An 18,647-nucleotide genomic window follows, 5' to 3' on the forward strand; every position below is an offset into this window, starting at 1 on the left:
CATGCTTCACCAGGTGGTTTACCCATGCTCAAGAACGGTGGTTAGCCAGTTGTAGCGAATAATGTGGCGTGTATCGAGGATTAATCTTGGTAAGTGTCTCGATTTGATTGTCATCAGCAGCAGTATGAACTTTCCAGACGTGGGGATTCCTTTGTAATAGGAGCGTATTACAAAAAAATACCAGATATCAATAAAGAAAAACATCATTGAATGAAACAGATCTTCGGTGTTACGGCTCGTGAACCCATGCAAGAACTTGTTGTTCGTTTCCATTTTCAGAAAACCTTGGGTGTTCTCGAAACATAAAAACAAAGCAGTTTTGTCATCAAGAGTGAAAGCTGAATTGAAATCCGAACTTAGGTCGTGATTTTAATGCTACAAAAAATCCAACATTCTTTGTGTCTTTGGGTGTCTTCATCCTGATGGAATTCATGGTCCTCTATTACGGATTGGAATAAATTGATCGATCCCAGTTCATGTGCGTTTCTTTCAGAATATACATTTCAGGGAAGAAGTTCAGCCATATGAAAAAATATGGATGTTTGTGTACTCAGGGTGGGTGTAAAGTTTAAAAAATCTTTTAAATACAAAGCAAAACTCATTCAATTTTGAGGAAAAACATTAATGTTTTACTTTAAAAAAATGGTTAACGTGTCCACGTGGATATTATCTAAACCCCCTCCCTCCTACCGTGGGCAAGCGTGGACATTTTCGAAACATCCACCTACACTGTTTATGTCAGAACTATCCCACAAAGTGTGATGAATGTTGGCATCACAGCCGATGATGAAGTCTTTGTTGACTTCTCAACAGTAATTTACGAACGCCGCAACCTCTTACATTAGGGAGATCTATAGCTATAGATGGATTTATTCACGTGAAAATAGGTGTAAACGGGTGAGAATAAATATGATACACTTATTCGAGGTATATATAACTTGAATAAATTCAGCATATGTAAACGCTTGTGAATTTCTCACTGGTGAGAAATCACTAAAGTTGGATGCAGTTGAATAAATTCACCGAAAATATGAATACATTCATTATAGAAGTTCACGCTAGTGTAAACGGTTGATGCGATTTCTATAAATCTCATCATATTTCTTCACATGAATATATCACTAGTCTAAACCCACCCTTAGTTTTGATCGCTCGTTTAGTTCTTTTGGGAGAGTCGGAATCCCATATATTTCGCAAAGCTTGATCGAAGATCCTAAACCTCTTGCGGTAGCCACTGAGTTGGCTACGTGGATTTCGAAGGTCATGAATCCGTCCTGATAACTTCCCATAATTCTTCTGCTTACTATTGGCGATAAATGGCGGAAGTGAATCTGGAATAGAATTTTGTAGGTACAATACAGGATCGTGACCCGTAGTTCTCACGGACCAGTTTGTCAACTTTTTTATAGATAAGGCAGATTACCTCATTTCCTTCTCCGGTGGCTATTCCGGGTTCCAGATTCGGCCCATCAAGCGGTGCATACACATGTTTCACCATATCCTAGAACCAAAAGAGGGTTTTCTTTTTGTCGTCTTTTGTGCGCTTCAGCAAATAATTACTCTAAACACATATTTTAACTATCTGCTGTTCCCTCCCTCCCTCTCTTGCTTTTCACCGACTAATCCAAAGCATCTGTTTATTGACTTTGTTTTTATTATAATTAAAAAGCATACCTTTGTCTCTATTACAGTAAACATAACTAGCGTCATTTCAAATAAGAAAGCTATTTATCATTATGATATATAAAAATAAAATACATCGATAACTGAAGTCGTTCCTTGTATTTTCTTCTCTTTCCTCTTTTCCTTTGTTTTTGTTTGCTCACTTTCTGCGCAAATTCGATATATGTATAGATATTATTATTATTCTGGTCGAATTATTCAATTTGTTTTGCTAAAACAACTACCACTCCTAGAGATGGATGACCATCATCCGTTTTTTTGTTTTGTTTTTTTGGGCATATCTATAACCTTGATTTTGTTTTTACATATGCATTTTGCGTTAAATGAATATTACACGATTACTAGATGAAAGATGTTGATGGGATTGTTATGACTTGTTTTTCATTTCATATTAGCCTTGCTTCTTTTTTCCGCAAATGAGTATGAGTGAGTTATTCTTTGTCCGTTTGAAATCTTTTCGAAAATTTTGTTTCACATTCTGTGTGTATGCATTTGTTTGAGGTGGTTCGCTGTTTCTTCACTTTTTTTTTGTGTTTGCATGTAGGCGAAAAATCCTGGCATTTTGTTTTTTGTTATACCTACAATAATTGTTATATGTGTGTGTGTGTGAGTTTGTCGACAACAGTCATTCGTTCCCATCTATTGCGCTTTTTTGTTGTTATTACAGTAGAGTAATGGTTTAAGATTTTCGCTTCCATTCTTCCCAAAACGAAAGGCTGATAATAACATCACATCATTTTCGGAGGAAAGTTTAAAATAAAAACTGTTATTTTTTTCATTCCTCTATTTGTAATAATGCGAATGAATTGATTGTGTGTGTGTGCAATCATAGAGACGCGATTATCACAAGTGGCTAACAATGATGGTAATAATCATATGCTTGATAATGGAATCGCAAACGTTGGCCCCTTTTCCAGAAAGGCGGCGTCGTGATTGAGTAAGTATTTAGTACCGGCTGTTATTTTTGATTTCGCACACAAATAGACAACGAAAATATTTTTTTTTGTTTTGTTAGTGGATTAGGCGTACATCAACTCGATAAGTAACATCTTCATAAATGGTTCTCTGTTCACTCGTTTCTTCGCTTTACAACATTTTGGGGTTAAACGTCTTATTGATAGATAGCGGTTACTGGAATTGCTTAGAAGCGTGTAGCCACAATTGTGATTTTTTTTTGACTGGATTCATATTATGGTTGATAATATAGATCGTAATTGAAGAGGAGCTGGGTGTGTGTGTGTGTTTCTGAGGATCAAGCATCAAACAGCTTGGATTGATTTCTATCTATTGCTTGTTTCGGAACTGTTGTAGTAGAAGTCAAAAGATTCGGTATTTGTGTATTATTTTGAAAAATAGCGAAATGTTACAGATAACAGTAGCATTTTTATGCTTCATTTAAATTGATTTTCAATAAAGAAAAATTTAATTTAAAAATGAAAAAACTTCCGCGGATACTTTTTGATAAACCAGAGATCGAAATACTCGCCTACTTGAGAGAAAAAAACATTCGTTTTCATCCACAGGGAAAAATAGATGAGAATCTGAGAGGCGAGAGAATGTTATACGCTCACTTCGATTTTCGCGAGAAACGCAATGGCAATATTTATTTTTCGGCGAATTATGAAAAATGGTTTTCAGAATCGTGTTTTTTGCACGAATTTGCACGCCAACAATATTTCTGATTTGACAGACTATGCTCAATAGACTAACGTTTAGAGATGGACAAACTGTTCGTTCATGAAATGTTAAAAAAATAGTTCTCCAAAAATTGGTGTTCTGAAAGTAACGCACATAAACTGAAAGTGATCGATGTTTCTGAAGACATTACCAAAGAATTTTCATGAACGTGTTTTGTAATATTAAAAATGTATGATATTTTACTCTAGATATGATTGTTTCGATTTAGCTTCTGTCTTGATATGAACAAAAACTAGAAGTGGGTTATATCTGTGGTATAAACACAGGGTGGATTATCATACCACTTTGTTTAGCCAGAAAAGAATTATTAACGCTCAGTAAGGGAATTCTCGATTTCTTCTCGGAAATACCCAGATAATCTCTCCTTCCCAACCCCCGACAGTTGGAATCATCGGTCTATAGCGGCCTTCGTGAGCGTTCGATAATAGAACTGCTGCTTCCACCAAACAATGCGTTTCTGTTCAGTCCGACGGCAGAAGAAAAATGGGATTGGGAGAGAACATAGTGCTTGACGAGTTAGCGTGACTATTTTCATGTCACTTCGCAGTCACAACTAAATGAATTACTTCTTTTCCTTGTTGAATTATAGAGAATTCTCCACCCGCCCGTGTCCGCTTCAGCAAGCATCGAACGACGTTCTTGTAATGGATTTCCGAACGGGTACCAGTTTATAGACAGATTTGTGCGATTTCATGAGCCTGTTTTGAAAACAATTTTTTATTATTTGCATTAGTCTACATAGATATTATAACTCCTGCTTTCATGAAACAATGAGGTTTCTTTGATATGGTGAAATATTTTCTACACCATATTAAACATTTAATTTTCTCCGCTATCAAATCCATAGTCAATGTAACCATTTGTGCATAATCTGTATCGGATTGTCATCGATGCTTTGTTTTCCGCTAAAGGCTCCGTTCGTTCCGATTGCAGAAAAGAAATGGGCTTCGGAGAGAAGATCATAGTGTTTAGAGCGAGCGAGACCATCTTCCCGTTACTTTGCAATCACAACTCAATGAATTTCCGAGCGGGCGCCAGTTTATATAAAGATTTTTGTGATTTCAATAGCCTGTTTTCAAAGCAATTTTTGAGCTGTTCTATAATCATTTTCTACATTTTCCCTGGAGAAGTGTTCCTAGCAGAAAAGTTCTTCTCCAATGATTTCTCAAATCTTTTTTTTTTTCTAAACACGAATTCCCCAAAGCTCGAAGATTCAACCAAGTTTTGTGTTCTGTAGAAGCCGGAGACACTCATCGCTGTTCAGACGACCTGATGTCAGCAATAGTATTGAATATGTAATGATACGCGAACGTAGAAATTCTTGCTGCAATTCAGTAAATTGTTGAATATCGCCGGTACCATCTTGTTCATCAGTGTGATTGGCATCAATGGTGTCAATGATTATTCAGCCTTTCACAACATTTATAAAATTGTAGTTTTCAACAACCAGTTAGGTTTTGTCCTAAAGACAATCTAACTCCTATTGGATATCAGCATTATCCATTTGATTTCTTGCACAGAATTTTCTTACTTTTTTCATTTTCGTTTATAACACTAGCCATTTGAATTTTATTGTCAATTCAGGCGCAAAGAAATCCAAAAAACCTAAACGGTGGTACTTCATAACTATGCTATAGGTATGCATTCCAACCCAGCAAACATTAAATCGCATAACTCAGTATATTCAAAGTCGCATATGAAGTAAGATCGAATCAAAATCATATATAATGTCGATCGAAGGATACATTATGTGCATCTAAAATCGTATAAAATTCGAAAACATGAATTTCATTTATCATTACAGATCATGTCATAATTCGGTGTAACAAACATCGGTTTTATGGTGTCATATATGCGTATCAGGCTGATGCAGTTTGTGAGTCGCATGAACATATAAATTGAATCAATGTAGTACTGCGAAAATTGTATTACATGCTGTGGAAATCTGCCAAATCAGCAGGCCCGAAAGCAGCTTTAAATTGGTAAAATTTGAATTTTTACCTCATGTTATTTGATTACTTAAAACACGTAGCACTGAGCATTACTTGACCATTTCAAGTAACATTTCATTTCAAGATATTTCCGCTAAAATACAATAAACGACCAGGATGACGAATGCATCTTTTCCATATAATATGTGCGAGTTTTAACTGCTCTAGAATTATATTCCAGGTAGCCGTGCGAGATAGCTGTTGCTGTTCATCCAAAGGAAATTTGGAAAATCTAAATTTTGTCATCTCGAAAAAAATTCGGGACCTAGGCTGAGAAGGTATGAAGGTATGGAAAAAAAATTATCGAATTTAAAGAACCGACCATATACATTTTGTTTATTGGCTCAAAAAAAATGACCGGTGCAAGCTTTCAGCTCAATCGGACATGATTTAGGGGTGCCTCAAAGCTCTCAACGTTTTGATTTTTTGATCCTCGAAAAACTTCCAAAGGGGGTGAAGGAAATTTGGCAAATAGATTTTTTTTTCGATGCCAAATGACTTAAAAATGCATAAAACGTCGAGATCTGGTGTTATCTCAAAACATGTTTTGGCCGAAAATCGATCTTTTTGGCTGAGTGGTCAAAAAACCAAACTTTTAGTGCTTTGAGGCACCCCTTAATCATGTCCGATTGAGCTGAAACTTTGCACAGGTCATTATTTGGGCCAATAAACAAATTGTACATGTACATCATATACCATCCAAAATATGGGATATATTATGCTGTATATATGCTAGTTATACGATTTTATTTTTGCTGGGATGTGGATGGTTTAAGGAGTATTTTTTCAACACAAATGAACATCCAGAAGTACAACAAAGTACTATAGAATCGTTTTCTACCGTATTTGCACCGAAATCACCGTGATGATTAGAGTATTTTAACAGAATAAAACATCACTTCATGAAAGACGGACGGCTTTGACATAGTTTATTAAACAGGGGTGTCAGATTCTGAGCTTACGGGGAGTAATCGAAAAGGAGATGCAGCTAACAAACAGTATGGAAGTGAGTGTTGAAGAACTCAAACGAGCAATTTTCTCTGCATGGTGCAAATTACAAGTTTCAATATGCCGCAGCTTGGTCGAAACCACGCCTAATAGTTTGTTCTGAAGTGCCTGAAGTCTGAGGTTTTTTTTAATGATTCACACCTTTACAAAATAATAATATCAAATTGTCAGCTTTACAATATTTCAAATAATTTCTACCGACCTCGTGCATATTTTTGGAAACTCAAAAAAACAGTATAGTTTCATAAGGCAGGGCCCTTCGTTCGTTCGTTTAGTAAATATGGTGTGATATTACACTGCACTTTATTCCATATTCCATTTTATACTAATTAATTGCAAATATGTGAACAACACAGACAAAAAAGAGTAGTGTCCACGTGGACAACAGGGGAGGGATATAGAAAATGTTCGTGCTTGTCCACGAAGAGGGAGGGGGTGTCTAAAATCGTGCTTTTTCTGTCCACGTGGTATGTGAACATCCCCTCAAGTTGAAATGCTAATCTGTTTATTTATTTTTTTACTATTTATTAGTTTGTATAAAGAAAAAAGAATCACGGGCTCAAAAAAAAAACAGAATCAAAGATTGATTCTCTATCGTGGTGAATTATTTTAAACAAAAATTCGAACGAACAATTATTTCCTACAAACAGCATTTTATGAATGAACAGAATGGTAGGGGAAGACGGGGTAAGACGGACCACTTCTAGTTTCTAGTAATATGCTGCGCAAGAAGCATTAATAGCATACTTTTGTCATTTCGAAACGCCTTGCAACACTTGAGCGCACGAAATATCAAAATTGTAAACAAAACAAAATTTTCGTCTATTGCGGTTGCAAGCGATCTAATTTTTAAGGATTTCTTCAGCAAAAACTGTATATTCCGTTAGTTGCCAGTAGTCCTTCAGTAGATTGTTCCGGTTCTGCCTGCATGAAAAGGTATGTAAAATATAATATAAAATGCGTGAAAAGTGCAAAATAATGCAAAAGGTGCTTTGGGGGGAAGACGGACTATTTTCGACGGGGTAAAAGCGCCACACGATTTGATATGAACAAATCGAATCGGAACCAGAAATACCTACTTCGGGATCATTAAGATTTCACGTGAACAGATTTTGAGAGGTTTTAGACCCACGTAGATAATCGTCCGATAATTTGGTAAATTTTTCACGAATTTTTTGAAAACTCTGCACATGGAATATAGATAGTTTTTTCAGGAGTTTGTGTGTAGTTTCCGAACAACCCTAAACATTTAGTATCTTAGACAACACTGTTCCTGTTATTTTTACTAGACTAAACTGTTTGAAAATAGTATCGCTCCGTCTACCCCGCGAATGGCTCTTCTTACCCCGCCAGCAAAATAAGAAGTGTTTTTTTTGTCATTTAAAAAATTAATGAAAAAACGCAGAAAAGTTATACAATCAACAGTTACACATTTTTTAGTAGTAGATTATTATATACTCATTGATATGTAGCACAACCAATAGAGGAAATCCTAAAGGACGTTTAACTGAAAATTGGTTTTCTTAGGGGCGGTCTTATCCCGTCTTCCCCTACTACATAACATCCCACACTTTGTATAATTGTTTTGATATTTTCTTCTGATGTACGAAAGAGTGAGTGAACTGCTCAAAAGAATCGGTTCACTTAGAATAACGATTGGTCAATGTACCGTTCATTAAGGTCAACTGTTTTGCCCACATCTTGTTTAATTTTTTATATTCACAAAACCGAATTAAAAACCCAGGTGTAATGCACGATTATCGCTATCTCACTCTACCTACCGTCATCGCATATCTCACTATCCCTCTGCTGTAAAAGTTCATCATCGACATCACGATATGTCAGATGGTGGTAAATTGGTAATTTGCGATGGTGTCGACGTCTGGTGGCGACTTCAAATTATGGCCATAATTTGTGTCCCAAACTCGTTAGTGAAATCTCTATCAGATTAGAAGACACGATCAGCTATTCGCTGATTTTCAGTCGGAATGAACCTAACTAGTAAACGAAGCACAATGCCGCCAACGCGGATCGCTGTTTTGAAGAAAACAAATACTTTTGACGTTTGAGATGTTGGCATCAAAAACATGGCGGGTGTCACACAGCTGGAAAAACCAAAAAGCATTTTCGTTGGACTTCAGAGAGAGAGAGAGAGAGAGAGAGAGAGAGAGAGAGAGAGAGTTTTCGCCACATCCCGCTCTGAAAAAGAATTGTCGGTGAAAAGAAAGGGACAAAAATTTGAATATTGCACAACTCATCGAGAACTAGATTGATTGACTGAATACTTATCCCGCAGCTGAACGAGAATTTCGATCTCTGTGAAAATCTAATATATCAAAAAACACTATTCAACGTAGATGCAATTGTAGTAATGCCGGCTCCTGTAGCTAGGTATGTAAGGATACATGCAGATGAACTGACATATTCTCCCGTTTCGCACGCTTCTGCTCAACTATATCACACATAGAAATAGTAAATCTCATAAATCAGTTTCCCACCCGCGGCAAACACCATGTTATTTTTATGATTTCAGTTTGGCAATCCATGACTTTCGGTTCCCCCCAAAGTACTTCTCCCCGCGAAAAAATAAAATAATTTCTGTTCAAAGTAAGCATATAAACATGTTTCTATCCACACACACACACGCAGATAAAAAACATGGAGGCGAATGGGCTCACATGATACCGATTCCGATTCACCTACGCACAGCACGCCTTTTCCCCTATGGTTCGGTGGCCCTGTGGTCCGGTGATGGCCCCGATACCACGATTCACCACGACGCGGTCCGGGTTTTCGGTATTTTCCTTGCCGGCCGTTTTGTCCAGAATCGCCTCCGCCAGCTCTCGGAATGCTTTTTCGATGTTGACGTTAGCCTTGGCCGACGTTTCCATGAAGCGAATCTCGTGCTCGCGTGCGATCTAAAGAAAAGACATAAAACCATTCAAGACTCCAGACTTGAACACCGGGAAGGGGGGTCACCACTTACACTCTCCCCTCGCTCTTTGCTGACAACTCGTTTGTCTGTCATGTCACACTTGTTGCCCAGGATCATCTTCTCCACGTCCTCGTTGGCATGCTGTAAAAAAGCGAACCCGTTTTAACATAATCCGTTACACTCATCTTATATCATCTTCCTACTTCGTCTATATTTCTCAGCCATTTCACTATGTTATCGAAACTTTTCTCGTTGGTGATGTCGTACACCAGCATAATGCCCATCGCTCCCCGATAGTACGAGGTGGTGATTGTGTGGAACCGTTCCTGGCCGGCAGTGTCCCAGATTTGCAGCTTGATCTTCTTGCCGCGCAGTTCGATTGTTTTGATCTTGAAATCGATGCCTGTCGGAGGAACAGAAAGAGAGCAACGTAAGTGAAGAAACTCGAACGAAAAGTGACCCGGCAAACGTTGTTCTGCCATGTAAATCACGGGGAATGCTAGCCTTGTCGCAAAACAAACGTAAAAATAACTCATCCGTATTCGTGGAGCAATTCACTCTCTATCAGATTGGCAGACTCGAAAGCAATTTTTTAATTGTTATAACTTAAATGAAAATTATCACTTGATGTATGTAAACGACATCTATTAATAATTTTCATTCAAATTTTAACAATTTAGAATTGTTGGAAGACGTAGTCCTGACCCTAACGTAACTTTTTTTTCTATAAATTTCCTTGCATTTCCACCAAAATTTTATCCATAGTTTAAGATTGTCTTCGAACACAATTTTCGTTCAAGAGTTTTCACCGCTCGCAGAGAATGTGTTACATTTTTACATGGAACACATATTTCATCTGTAGAGCTAATTTTCATTTATAACTTTTGTTTTGAAAGCGTGTTTTTCCACCCGAAAATCCATTACCATTTTTACTTAAGAGAAATGGAACACGGATTCCAATTTACAATTTGCCACACTTGCAGAACTCGATTGGACTTGAATCGAACGGATTACAGATTCCAAAACTGCTAACTGTTCGGGTAATTTTGACTTAATCGAGTTTCAGAATACGGGTGAGTAGTTGATCAGTAGACAGGTCTGGAATTTCTGAGGAAATTACACGTATTTTGTCGACTAATCAAACTAAAAATGTATGTATGAGTTAATCCTCGTTCCTTCTATTCAACCGAATATATTCAGCAATGTATGGAACCGAATCCGACCGCACTTCATTTTTTGTATGAACACACGCGCTATAGTGTCATGACAATGTATTGGATTTTGGCCTGGCAATAGCAAAGTAAGCAAAATTAAGGTAAATGGCTGTTCTAATTGGCGTGACGAATGAATAAAATTCTCCATTCTACCTGACTTCGCTTCACCACTAATACTCCACGAAAACTTGATTTCTGATGCATAATAGTAGTTACATCATAAATGGATGGCTCCAATGTTTACCCACCGTGAACTCGTTCACAATTTACAAATTAGAGAGTTGGAAAATCCAAGATTTTGACGTAGGACTACGTCTTTCATTTCTATACCGGGGTGTAAAATCAAAGTTTCGAAACCGAAAGCGTTACGCCGGAGACCGAGATTTTGAGCGTTAATAGCTCCTAAACAACTGAACGAAATGGTATGATAAACACTTCATTCGAAAGATAAAATTTCTACGCGTTATATACTTGTTACTTTTTGATCCAAAAACTTGTTTCAATAGTCTTAAAATTGCTTTCAAAACAGGCTATTGAAATCACCAATCGGTATATAAGCGAGCGGCGCTCGGAAATCCACTCAGTTCTAATTGAACAGCGATTGGAGCATGTTGTCGCTGTTGCGGTGAAGCTCTTTATTTATCATGAAAGCGCGGATGAACGGTGTCACCAAGAGCCTGTTTGTGCACCCTAGGCCAGAAGGGAATCTATCAGGAGGAGATTGATGCCACAAACGGTTCCCTGGGAAGACATCGCTACACACACATACACGCGCGGCTATTAACAGGTGGTTATCGAGTTGGCATTAACCACTGGTGGGCTTCCAGTATCGAGGAAAATGTGGAAATATCTAATCGTTACTGAAAATAATCTGCCAGTTCCTTTGGGAATTTTCAAAATATATTCATGTGAAAGAGTTTAATTGAATGTTTTCTATCCATGTTACACTGTGACCAAATATGTTTCAATCAATTGCTATTAACAGGTGGTTATCGAGTTGGCATTAACCACTGGTGGGCTTCCAGTATCGAGGAAAATGTGGAAATATCTAATCGTTACTGAAAATAATCTGCCAGTTCCTTTGGGAATTTTCAAAATATATTCATGTGAAAGAGTTTAATTCAATGTTTTCTATCCATGTAACACTGTGACCAAATACATTTGGTTTTGTGGTTTTTCAATCAATCGCAATTAACAGGATAGCTTCAGAAGATTATTCTTCCCCATCAGTAGGATATTTCCGTATCCAATATTGTATGCGCCCGCAATCGATTATTGCTCAGTCGCCGAAAGTTCCGAGCTCAGAGAGTTCATTCCCCTCTAGTTTGCCTTCCAAATTGCCATCGTAAACCACACCTTCTCTCGATTCAATCACACACAAAAAGCATACTTAAGCGATATTCTGGTGGTGAGACACATTCATTTTTCGTGAGGACATCGACAAGACAACATCGTTGCCTAACGTGCTGGAGGAGGTGGATGGCGAAGGATCGACACATACACGCGCAGAACTCTTTCCGTTAGGATGCCATTCAGCATCGAGAAAGTTCCGGAAAGATCTAATCATTGCTGGAAAATAATCTGCCAGTTCCTTTGGGAATTTTCAAAATATATTCATGTGAAAGAGTTTATTTTAATGTTTTCTATCCATGTAACACTGTGACCAAATACATTAGGTTTTGTGATTTTTCAATCAATCGCAATCAACAGGATAGCTTCTGAAGATTATTCTTCCCCATCAGTAGGATATTTCCGTATCCAATATTGGATGCATAAAACCTTGTGCCTCCAACGTAACGCTCTCGTTTTCGAAGTTCTTCAAATATTCATTCATTCAGAATGAATTCAGATTCAACTTCATACAAATGATCTCTAAATCAACGATAGTCCTACGTCACCCTTGCGGTTATACCATAGATATAACCCACTTCCTGTTTTTTTTCGATGCTAAATAACTTAAAAATGTATAAAACGTTGAAATCCAGTGTAATCTCGAAAAATCGAAAAAAAAAATTAGCCGAAAATCGACCTTCTGGGACTTCTGGGATTGCCTGAGTGGCAATGAAGGTATGGAAGAAATTAATCATCGAATTTAAGAAACCAATCATGCACATATTGGTACAAAAAATGATCTGTGTAAAATTTCAGCTCAATCGGCCATGATTTGGGGTTTTTTTTAAAAAAAACCCCGAGATTTTTGATGATCAAAAAATCAAAACTTTGAGCGCTTTGAGGCACTCCTAAATCACGTCCGATTGAGCTGAAATTTTGCATAGGTAATTTTTTGGGCCAATAAACAGAATGTACATGGTCAGTTTTTGAAATTCGATAATGGTTTTTTCCATACACCCATTGCCACACTAATATAGATAGATATAGATTATAAATGGCCCAATCTCATTTCAGTATTTTTTCCAGTAATTATCGAATGTTGAAGTGATGTCATTATTATTTATCTTGCAAGAGTCACTAAATAGTTCACTGAATTTTTAAAAGCGTAGGAGAACAAAGTTTAACGTTCTAACTCCTAAAACGAATTCTAAGAAACGAATTCAGACGTGAACGTTCAAAATTTTAACGATGTCCTGAAGTATGCTCACCAGATTTAAAAATCGTTTATTTACATTATTTATTATTTATTTATGATAATGCATCCCATGAAGAGATTGGATATTGTTCACAACATTGTTTCGTCAATTAACCCGGTCCATAGCAGCAGTTTTTGGCGTTCGAAAACATCAAGTGCTTGTGAGTCCTCTTCGAGCATCGTCCATGCTTCGTGCCCATAGAGAACAACTGGTTGAATCAGGGATCAGGGAACGCTCTGCTAGCCTCATCTGTGAAGGGTTAATTCAGACGTCGTGTGGAACTCTTACCCACAGCAGTTCCAGCTAACATTTTATGTTGTTCCTTATACCGCTGAACGAAAGAGCGAAAGAACGATTCAAAAGAACTGATTCACTTAGATGAACGGTTAGTGACTTAACCGTTCATCAAAGTGAACTGTTTTGCCTATCTCTACACCGTATCCCATTCATGCTGCCATTTATACATCGACTCCACTCTCATCGTTTCCTTTGTTACGGTGTCGTTCGCGAAGCCCACGATCTCCACAGGTAGTGTGCAGCGGAATCTGGACGAGAAGTTCAGGGCAGTCAATACATTCTTGAATTATGTCAAATATGAGCATTCGATGCACTGTAGTGCGCCTAGAACTTACTGACTCCAATCCTAGTAGCTTACATCGGTCGGAATACGGGGGAAGATCGTTCCATGCAAGTCGTCTCAGAGCAAACCGTAAAGTTTTTCTGTACCCGTTCGATTGACAAAGCGTTAACTACGTAATGGGGAGACCAAATTGGAGCAGCATACTCAAGAATACCACGAACTTCGTGCAGTACAAAGTCTTCGAAGCATGAATATCGGTGAACTCGTACGCATGACGGCGAATGAATCCTAATACACAGAAAACATTAGCGGTCATAACGCCCACGTGCTCGTTGAATCTGAGCTGAGCCTCAATCATGACTCCGAGATCACAGATTGACGATGTTCGTTCCAGTATTGACGATTCCATCCTGTATTGATGCAGCACAAGGTTATTGGGGCGACCAGAGGATCTTGCATTTTTTGTCGTTGACCTGCATTCCATTATCGCCATACCATACGCGCATTGTATTAATGTCCTCTTGAAGAGCAAAGCAATCCGAAAGCGATGAAATCACCCTGTAGATTTTCAGGTCATTGGCGAATGCAAGATTAAACGATGAAAGCAGTAAGCACAGATCATTGATAAAGATGTTGAACAATAGTGGTCCAAGAACGCTTCCTTGTGGTACTCCAGAAGTGATGCTGAAACTGCGAGATCTAGATGAATTGACCAAGACATATGCAGTGCGATCGCGGAGATATGAAAATATCCAATCCGTTATCGAATCTGGCAAACCTATCTTCTTTAGTTTTTCGACAAGTAAGATGTGCGGGCCAGTGTCGAAAGCTTTCGCGAAGTCATTGTACGCTGCGTCGATTTCTCGCCTTTTTTCAAGGGAGATTGTGATAACGTAGCACATCAGATTCGTTGTGGTGGAGCGATGCTTCATGAATCCATGCTGACCGTCGAAGATTATAGGAGACCCCACGTTGTATAAGAGATTGCGCATCAGTCTTTCGAACACTTTGCTGAGACAGTAGTATAGATACTCCGCGATAATTCGTCAAATGCTTACAGTTGCCAGATTTACGAATAGGAATGATGCAAGCAGTTTTCCAAGTCGCTGGAAATGTTCTTTCCTGAAGTGTCTGGTTAAATAGATAGGCCTTTAGAGAGTTTAGAGAGTGTCAACTGGAAACGACAGCCACAAAATTGGAAAATGATTTTTATAAAAGCCCCCTATTGATCCGCAGGGACCAACGTGAGTCAGACGAAAAGTACATCTTTGGTCCCCTAGCTCGGTCAGGGCTTAACGTGTTAAGTAAGCCGGAATTACTAGTGTATACTGGACAGGAAGAGGCAGGGTTGTTTGATAAAGTATCGCAAATGAAGCACCGGGGCCTTACGGAAGTTGGCCGACGTGTTATTTTACCTTTCCGTGGCGTTAGTAGTCAGCTATCTCTCCATTTCGGCTATTCGCCTAAAAGTTTTCTATCGGTCGCAGCTGAGGGATGTCGGGAAGGTTGGAGGCAGGGTTTCCAACTATAATTTTAAAAAATCAGGAGGAATGAAAATAAAAATCAGGATAAATCAGGATACCTCATAATGGGTTGTCCGAAAAGTTGATGTCGATTTTTGGGAAAACAAAAACATAATTGTCAGTCAAAGCATTATAATTTAATTTTATATCCATAGTTCTGTTTCACAATCTTTTGCCATCTTTCACACAGTTTAAATACCCTATCCTTCCAAAACATCTTGCTTCCTCGTCGAAAACTGCTGCGAGCCATATTTGTGAGGAACAGGTTGTTTAGTAGTAGCTCATAATACATGCTTTGGAATGAATCTTTACTCAACAAATGAGAAAAGCATATCAGCAGTGGAAGACTTCTTGAATTTTTCCTAATTTTTATGATATGATTTATGATATTCAGTACGGATATAATATAATATATAGATATATTTACGATAATTTTTTTTATATTGACTGTGGATTCAAAAATTTTCTCTCGAGTGATTTTACTCTCTGAAAGGTATTCCTACATTAATAACTCTGGGGATACTTCTACATACAATTGTCCTCAATAAAGCAATGTTGTTCATCAAACTTAATCTCGTTGTAATTCCATAAATTCGTCAGATAATCTGGTTTCATGCATCTCTGGTTGGAGGTCTTCACAACAATGTTTATCTCCAGCCGATCCATTATCCAGTGATCTTTTGGCATAATGGGCCGATCTCAGGATCGGCATAAAGACCACATCACCTTCGCAACTTTCGGCAAGCACTTCGTACTCGTTCCCCGTTTCACATGACTCAAGAGAAGAGCGACTTGGACACTCTCTTCTCGTCTGTCAGAGAAGGACCTTCTTCGAGAACTTAATATGGATGATATATCGACGTACCCGGTCCCCTGCCATTCATTGAACGTATGAAGTACGTCTCGTCTTTCATTATGAGCACGAAAAGAAATTTTTCACCAGTGAAAAAGAATACGGCCGGGCTCGTCTGAAGCTTCCGCAGAAAAAGGTCCATTTTGCCCCGATTCTCCAGCACCGTTTGGCCGGTTGCTTCGATCTCCCGGCTCAAGGAGCGACAGCGAGAGGATGTTGTGAATACCAGATAGGCTATATCTGGCGGACATCATCAAGTTGTTTGACAGTGCTGCTGCTGCGAATCAACAGCCTTGAATCATTTTTGTTGTAGGCTTAATGAACGCAATATTTAAGGAAAATTTGTTCAATTGAATTATTTTTTGTATTTTTTTTTTCATCGCCATCCGAAAATAGTCCATTATTTTTAATACATACGATAACACCAAAATCAATGAAAAATGGATTGGAATTTCAGAGAAAATTGTAGAATTTGGCTTGCCAGCCAGGCATAAATGCTAATGAAATAAATGGCATGAAAATTGTAGAATCTTGCTTGCCAGGCTTAAATGCTCTGTCTGAGCGAGTGATTTTCAAGCGTAAACAAAATCTAAACCACCGAAAAATCACAACTGTCTGACGATACTTAGAAAGAAATAACACAAATCAGGTTTAATTGCAAGGGCACATGTTAAGAGTTTCACGGATAAACGAGACTCGCTAAACTATGGTTTATTTTCACATAACGTATACATATAACGTTTTGTTTTTTGTGTCCCGCGTTAGACCTCTGACCATCTGGTCACTTTATTTTTTGATGTCTAGGCTATCAATGGCTTTCATTACTTCATTTTCGGAAAATTGAATTACGTGTAGATTGATGTCGAACGAAGAGATGTGGGCAAAACAGTCACTCTTTGGCAAAGCTGACGCTTTGCTGAACACACTCTCAAAAAAATTAGTAAACATATAAGAGGCATCCGCATTCGTATTAGTCTGGATCCCATTGGATGTGACGTTCCGTGGGATGCGAGTGGAATTTTGTGGTTTTTTCACGAAGTCCCAAAAGCGCGATGGATCCTCAACAAGCAGTTCTCATAGCTGGTTGATAGCAATGTTTTGTATTGCGTTTCTACTGCTCGAAGATACTCTGTCGTTCTCGGATTTTGAAAGAAAGAAACGGCGGCGGGTCTTCCTGAGGACATTACGAAGATGTCTTAGTTCGGCGGTCCACTATGGTTTTCTGGAAGTGGGGAATGTTCGTCTTTTTCTTGGCACATAGTCATTTAACACTGAGTAAAGCTTGTCATAGAATGTTGATATCGTTCTATCCAAAGATCCAGTTAGTGCCGGGAAATCCCAGTCAACGGCACCCAATGCCACTTTAAGATATACGAAGTCGCACGAGTAGAAATCGTAGTAAAAATTATTTTCTAATTTGGTTTTTATAGTGTATTCATCACTGCTCCCATCGAAAATCTCGATCGGTTCTATAAGGTTGAGTTGTTTTGAGAGACTGGCGAAAATGAGATAAGCGCTCAAAATAATTTTCCAACTTATATCTTCCCGGAAGAGAAGACGTAATCCTACATCAAAAATTGAATTTGGCTCTTTAGGACTAATTTCACTGATCCTGTACAAATGAATTTGAAAAAATCATATAATCCTGCGTCATTTTCCTCCTATTGCGCAATGCAAATAAACTGAATTAAAGATTATTTTGCTATCAGTGTTTCGGGCACTCCTATTCACAAAATTTTAATTTACATGGTGATATCATTTCATTGACGCTAATGACCGATGCATAACACATCTAATGATTTTCCAAGTTCTTCTTGGAAATACAAAATTCTCAAACGGACAACAAAACAGAACACGCTCCCTGTTCGAACCCAATTCCCAGCTGATAAGAAAACGGCACGCAAAATCCAATACTTACCGATGGTAGAGATAAAAGTGGATGTGAACGCATCATCCGAAAATCGAAACAGAATGCAAGTCTTTCCTACGCCGGAGTCTCCAATCAGCAGTAGCTTGAACAGCAAATCGTACGTCTTCTTGGCCATTATTCAGCAACTCTCGGAAGGGTACCTAAAACAAAATTTTGTCCTTTTTCTTTCTCTCTGCTTGTGTTTTTTTTCCTCCGTCCGGTCTGGTGCCGATTCGCAGGATTCCGCTATCAAATAGTCTCTTGTATCTTTTTACTCTTTCTCTCAAGCGCTCTCGCTCCCTGAATTGCCCTTTCGTGTGTCCTCTCTCGCTCGAGCACTTTCCGATTATGTTCGCTACACAAAAGGGAGGATTAATTTGTGCCTCTTTGCGCTGGAATTTTTCCGTCGATCGTCGACCCTTGGAGCTGCTGAAAAACAAAATGTTTTCTATCCGTCCACACCCACTATCCGATTGTCATCAACCTTCAACACTACAAACAAAAACAATCGTTCGCTCAGGGGGAATCTATCGCAGGAACGAAGTGTTCAAAATCATGAATCTTGCTTTTCGGAATCACTATTCTTCTGTCTTTTAGTTTTGGGAGTTCGCTCACGCAAACAGACACACAACCGACGGACGGTATCTTTCGCGCAAAGTGTCAAA

The 18,647-nt window shown here is 38.4% G+C and overlaps 1 protein-coding gene across 3 annotated transcripts; it reads right to left on the reverse strand.

The window, feature by feature from the left end:
- Positions 1 to 1,634: 1,634 nt before the first annotated feature.
- Positions 1,635 to 18,646, reverse strand: LOC129770490 (ras-related protein Rab-10). 3 transcript variants are annotated; one of them, XM_055773373.1, is made up of 5 exons: positions 18,467 to 18,646; positions 17,992 to 18,408; positions 9,519 to 9,718; positions 9,367 to 9,456; positions 1,635 to 9,298 (listed from the first exon to the last, which is right to left on the reverse strand). In XM_055773373.1, exons 2-5 carry the CDS (start codon positions 18,116 to 18,118, stop codon positions 9,080 to 9,082), a joined length of 636 nt encoding a protein of 211 aa, XP_055629348.1. In that variant the 5' UTR covers positions 18,119 to 18,408; positions 18,467 to 18,646; the 3' UTR covers positions 1,635 to 9,079. The 3 variants fall into 3 exon arrangements, with proteins under 3 accessions (XP_055629348.1, XP_055629357.1, XP_055629339.1); XM_055773382.1 differs by having other exon boundaries at positions 17,992 to 18,411; XM_055773364.1 differs by having other exon boundaries at positions 17,992 to 18,646.
- Position 18,647: the final 1 nt, after the last annotated feature.

Source organism: Toxorhynchites rutilus, chromosome 1 (genome assembly GCF_029784135.1).
Source record: "Toxorhynchites rutilus septentrionalis strain SRP chromosome 1, ASM2978413v1, whole genome shotgun sequence".
NCBI lineage: Eukaryota > Metazoa > Arthropoda > Insecta > Diptera > Culicidae > Toxorhynchites > Toxorhynchites rutilus.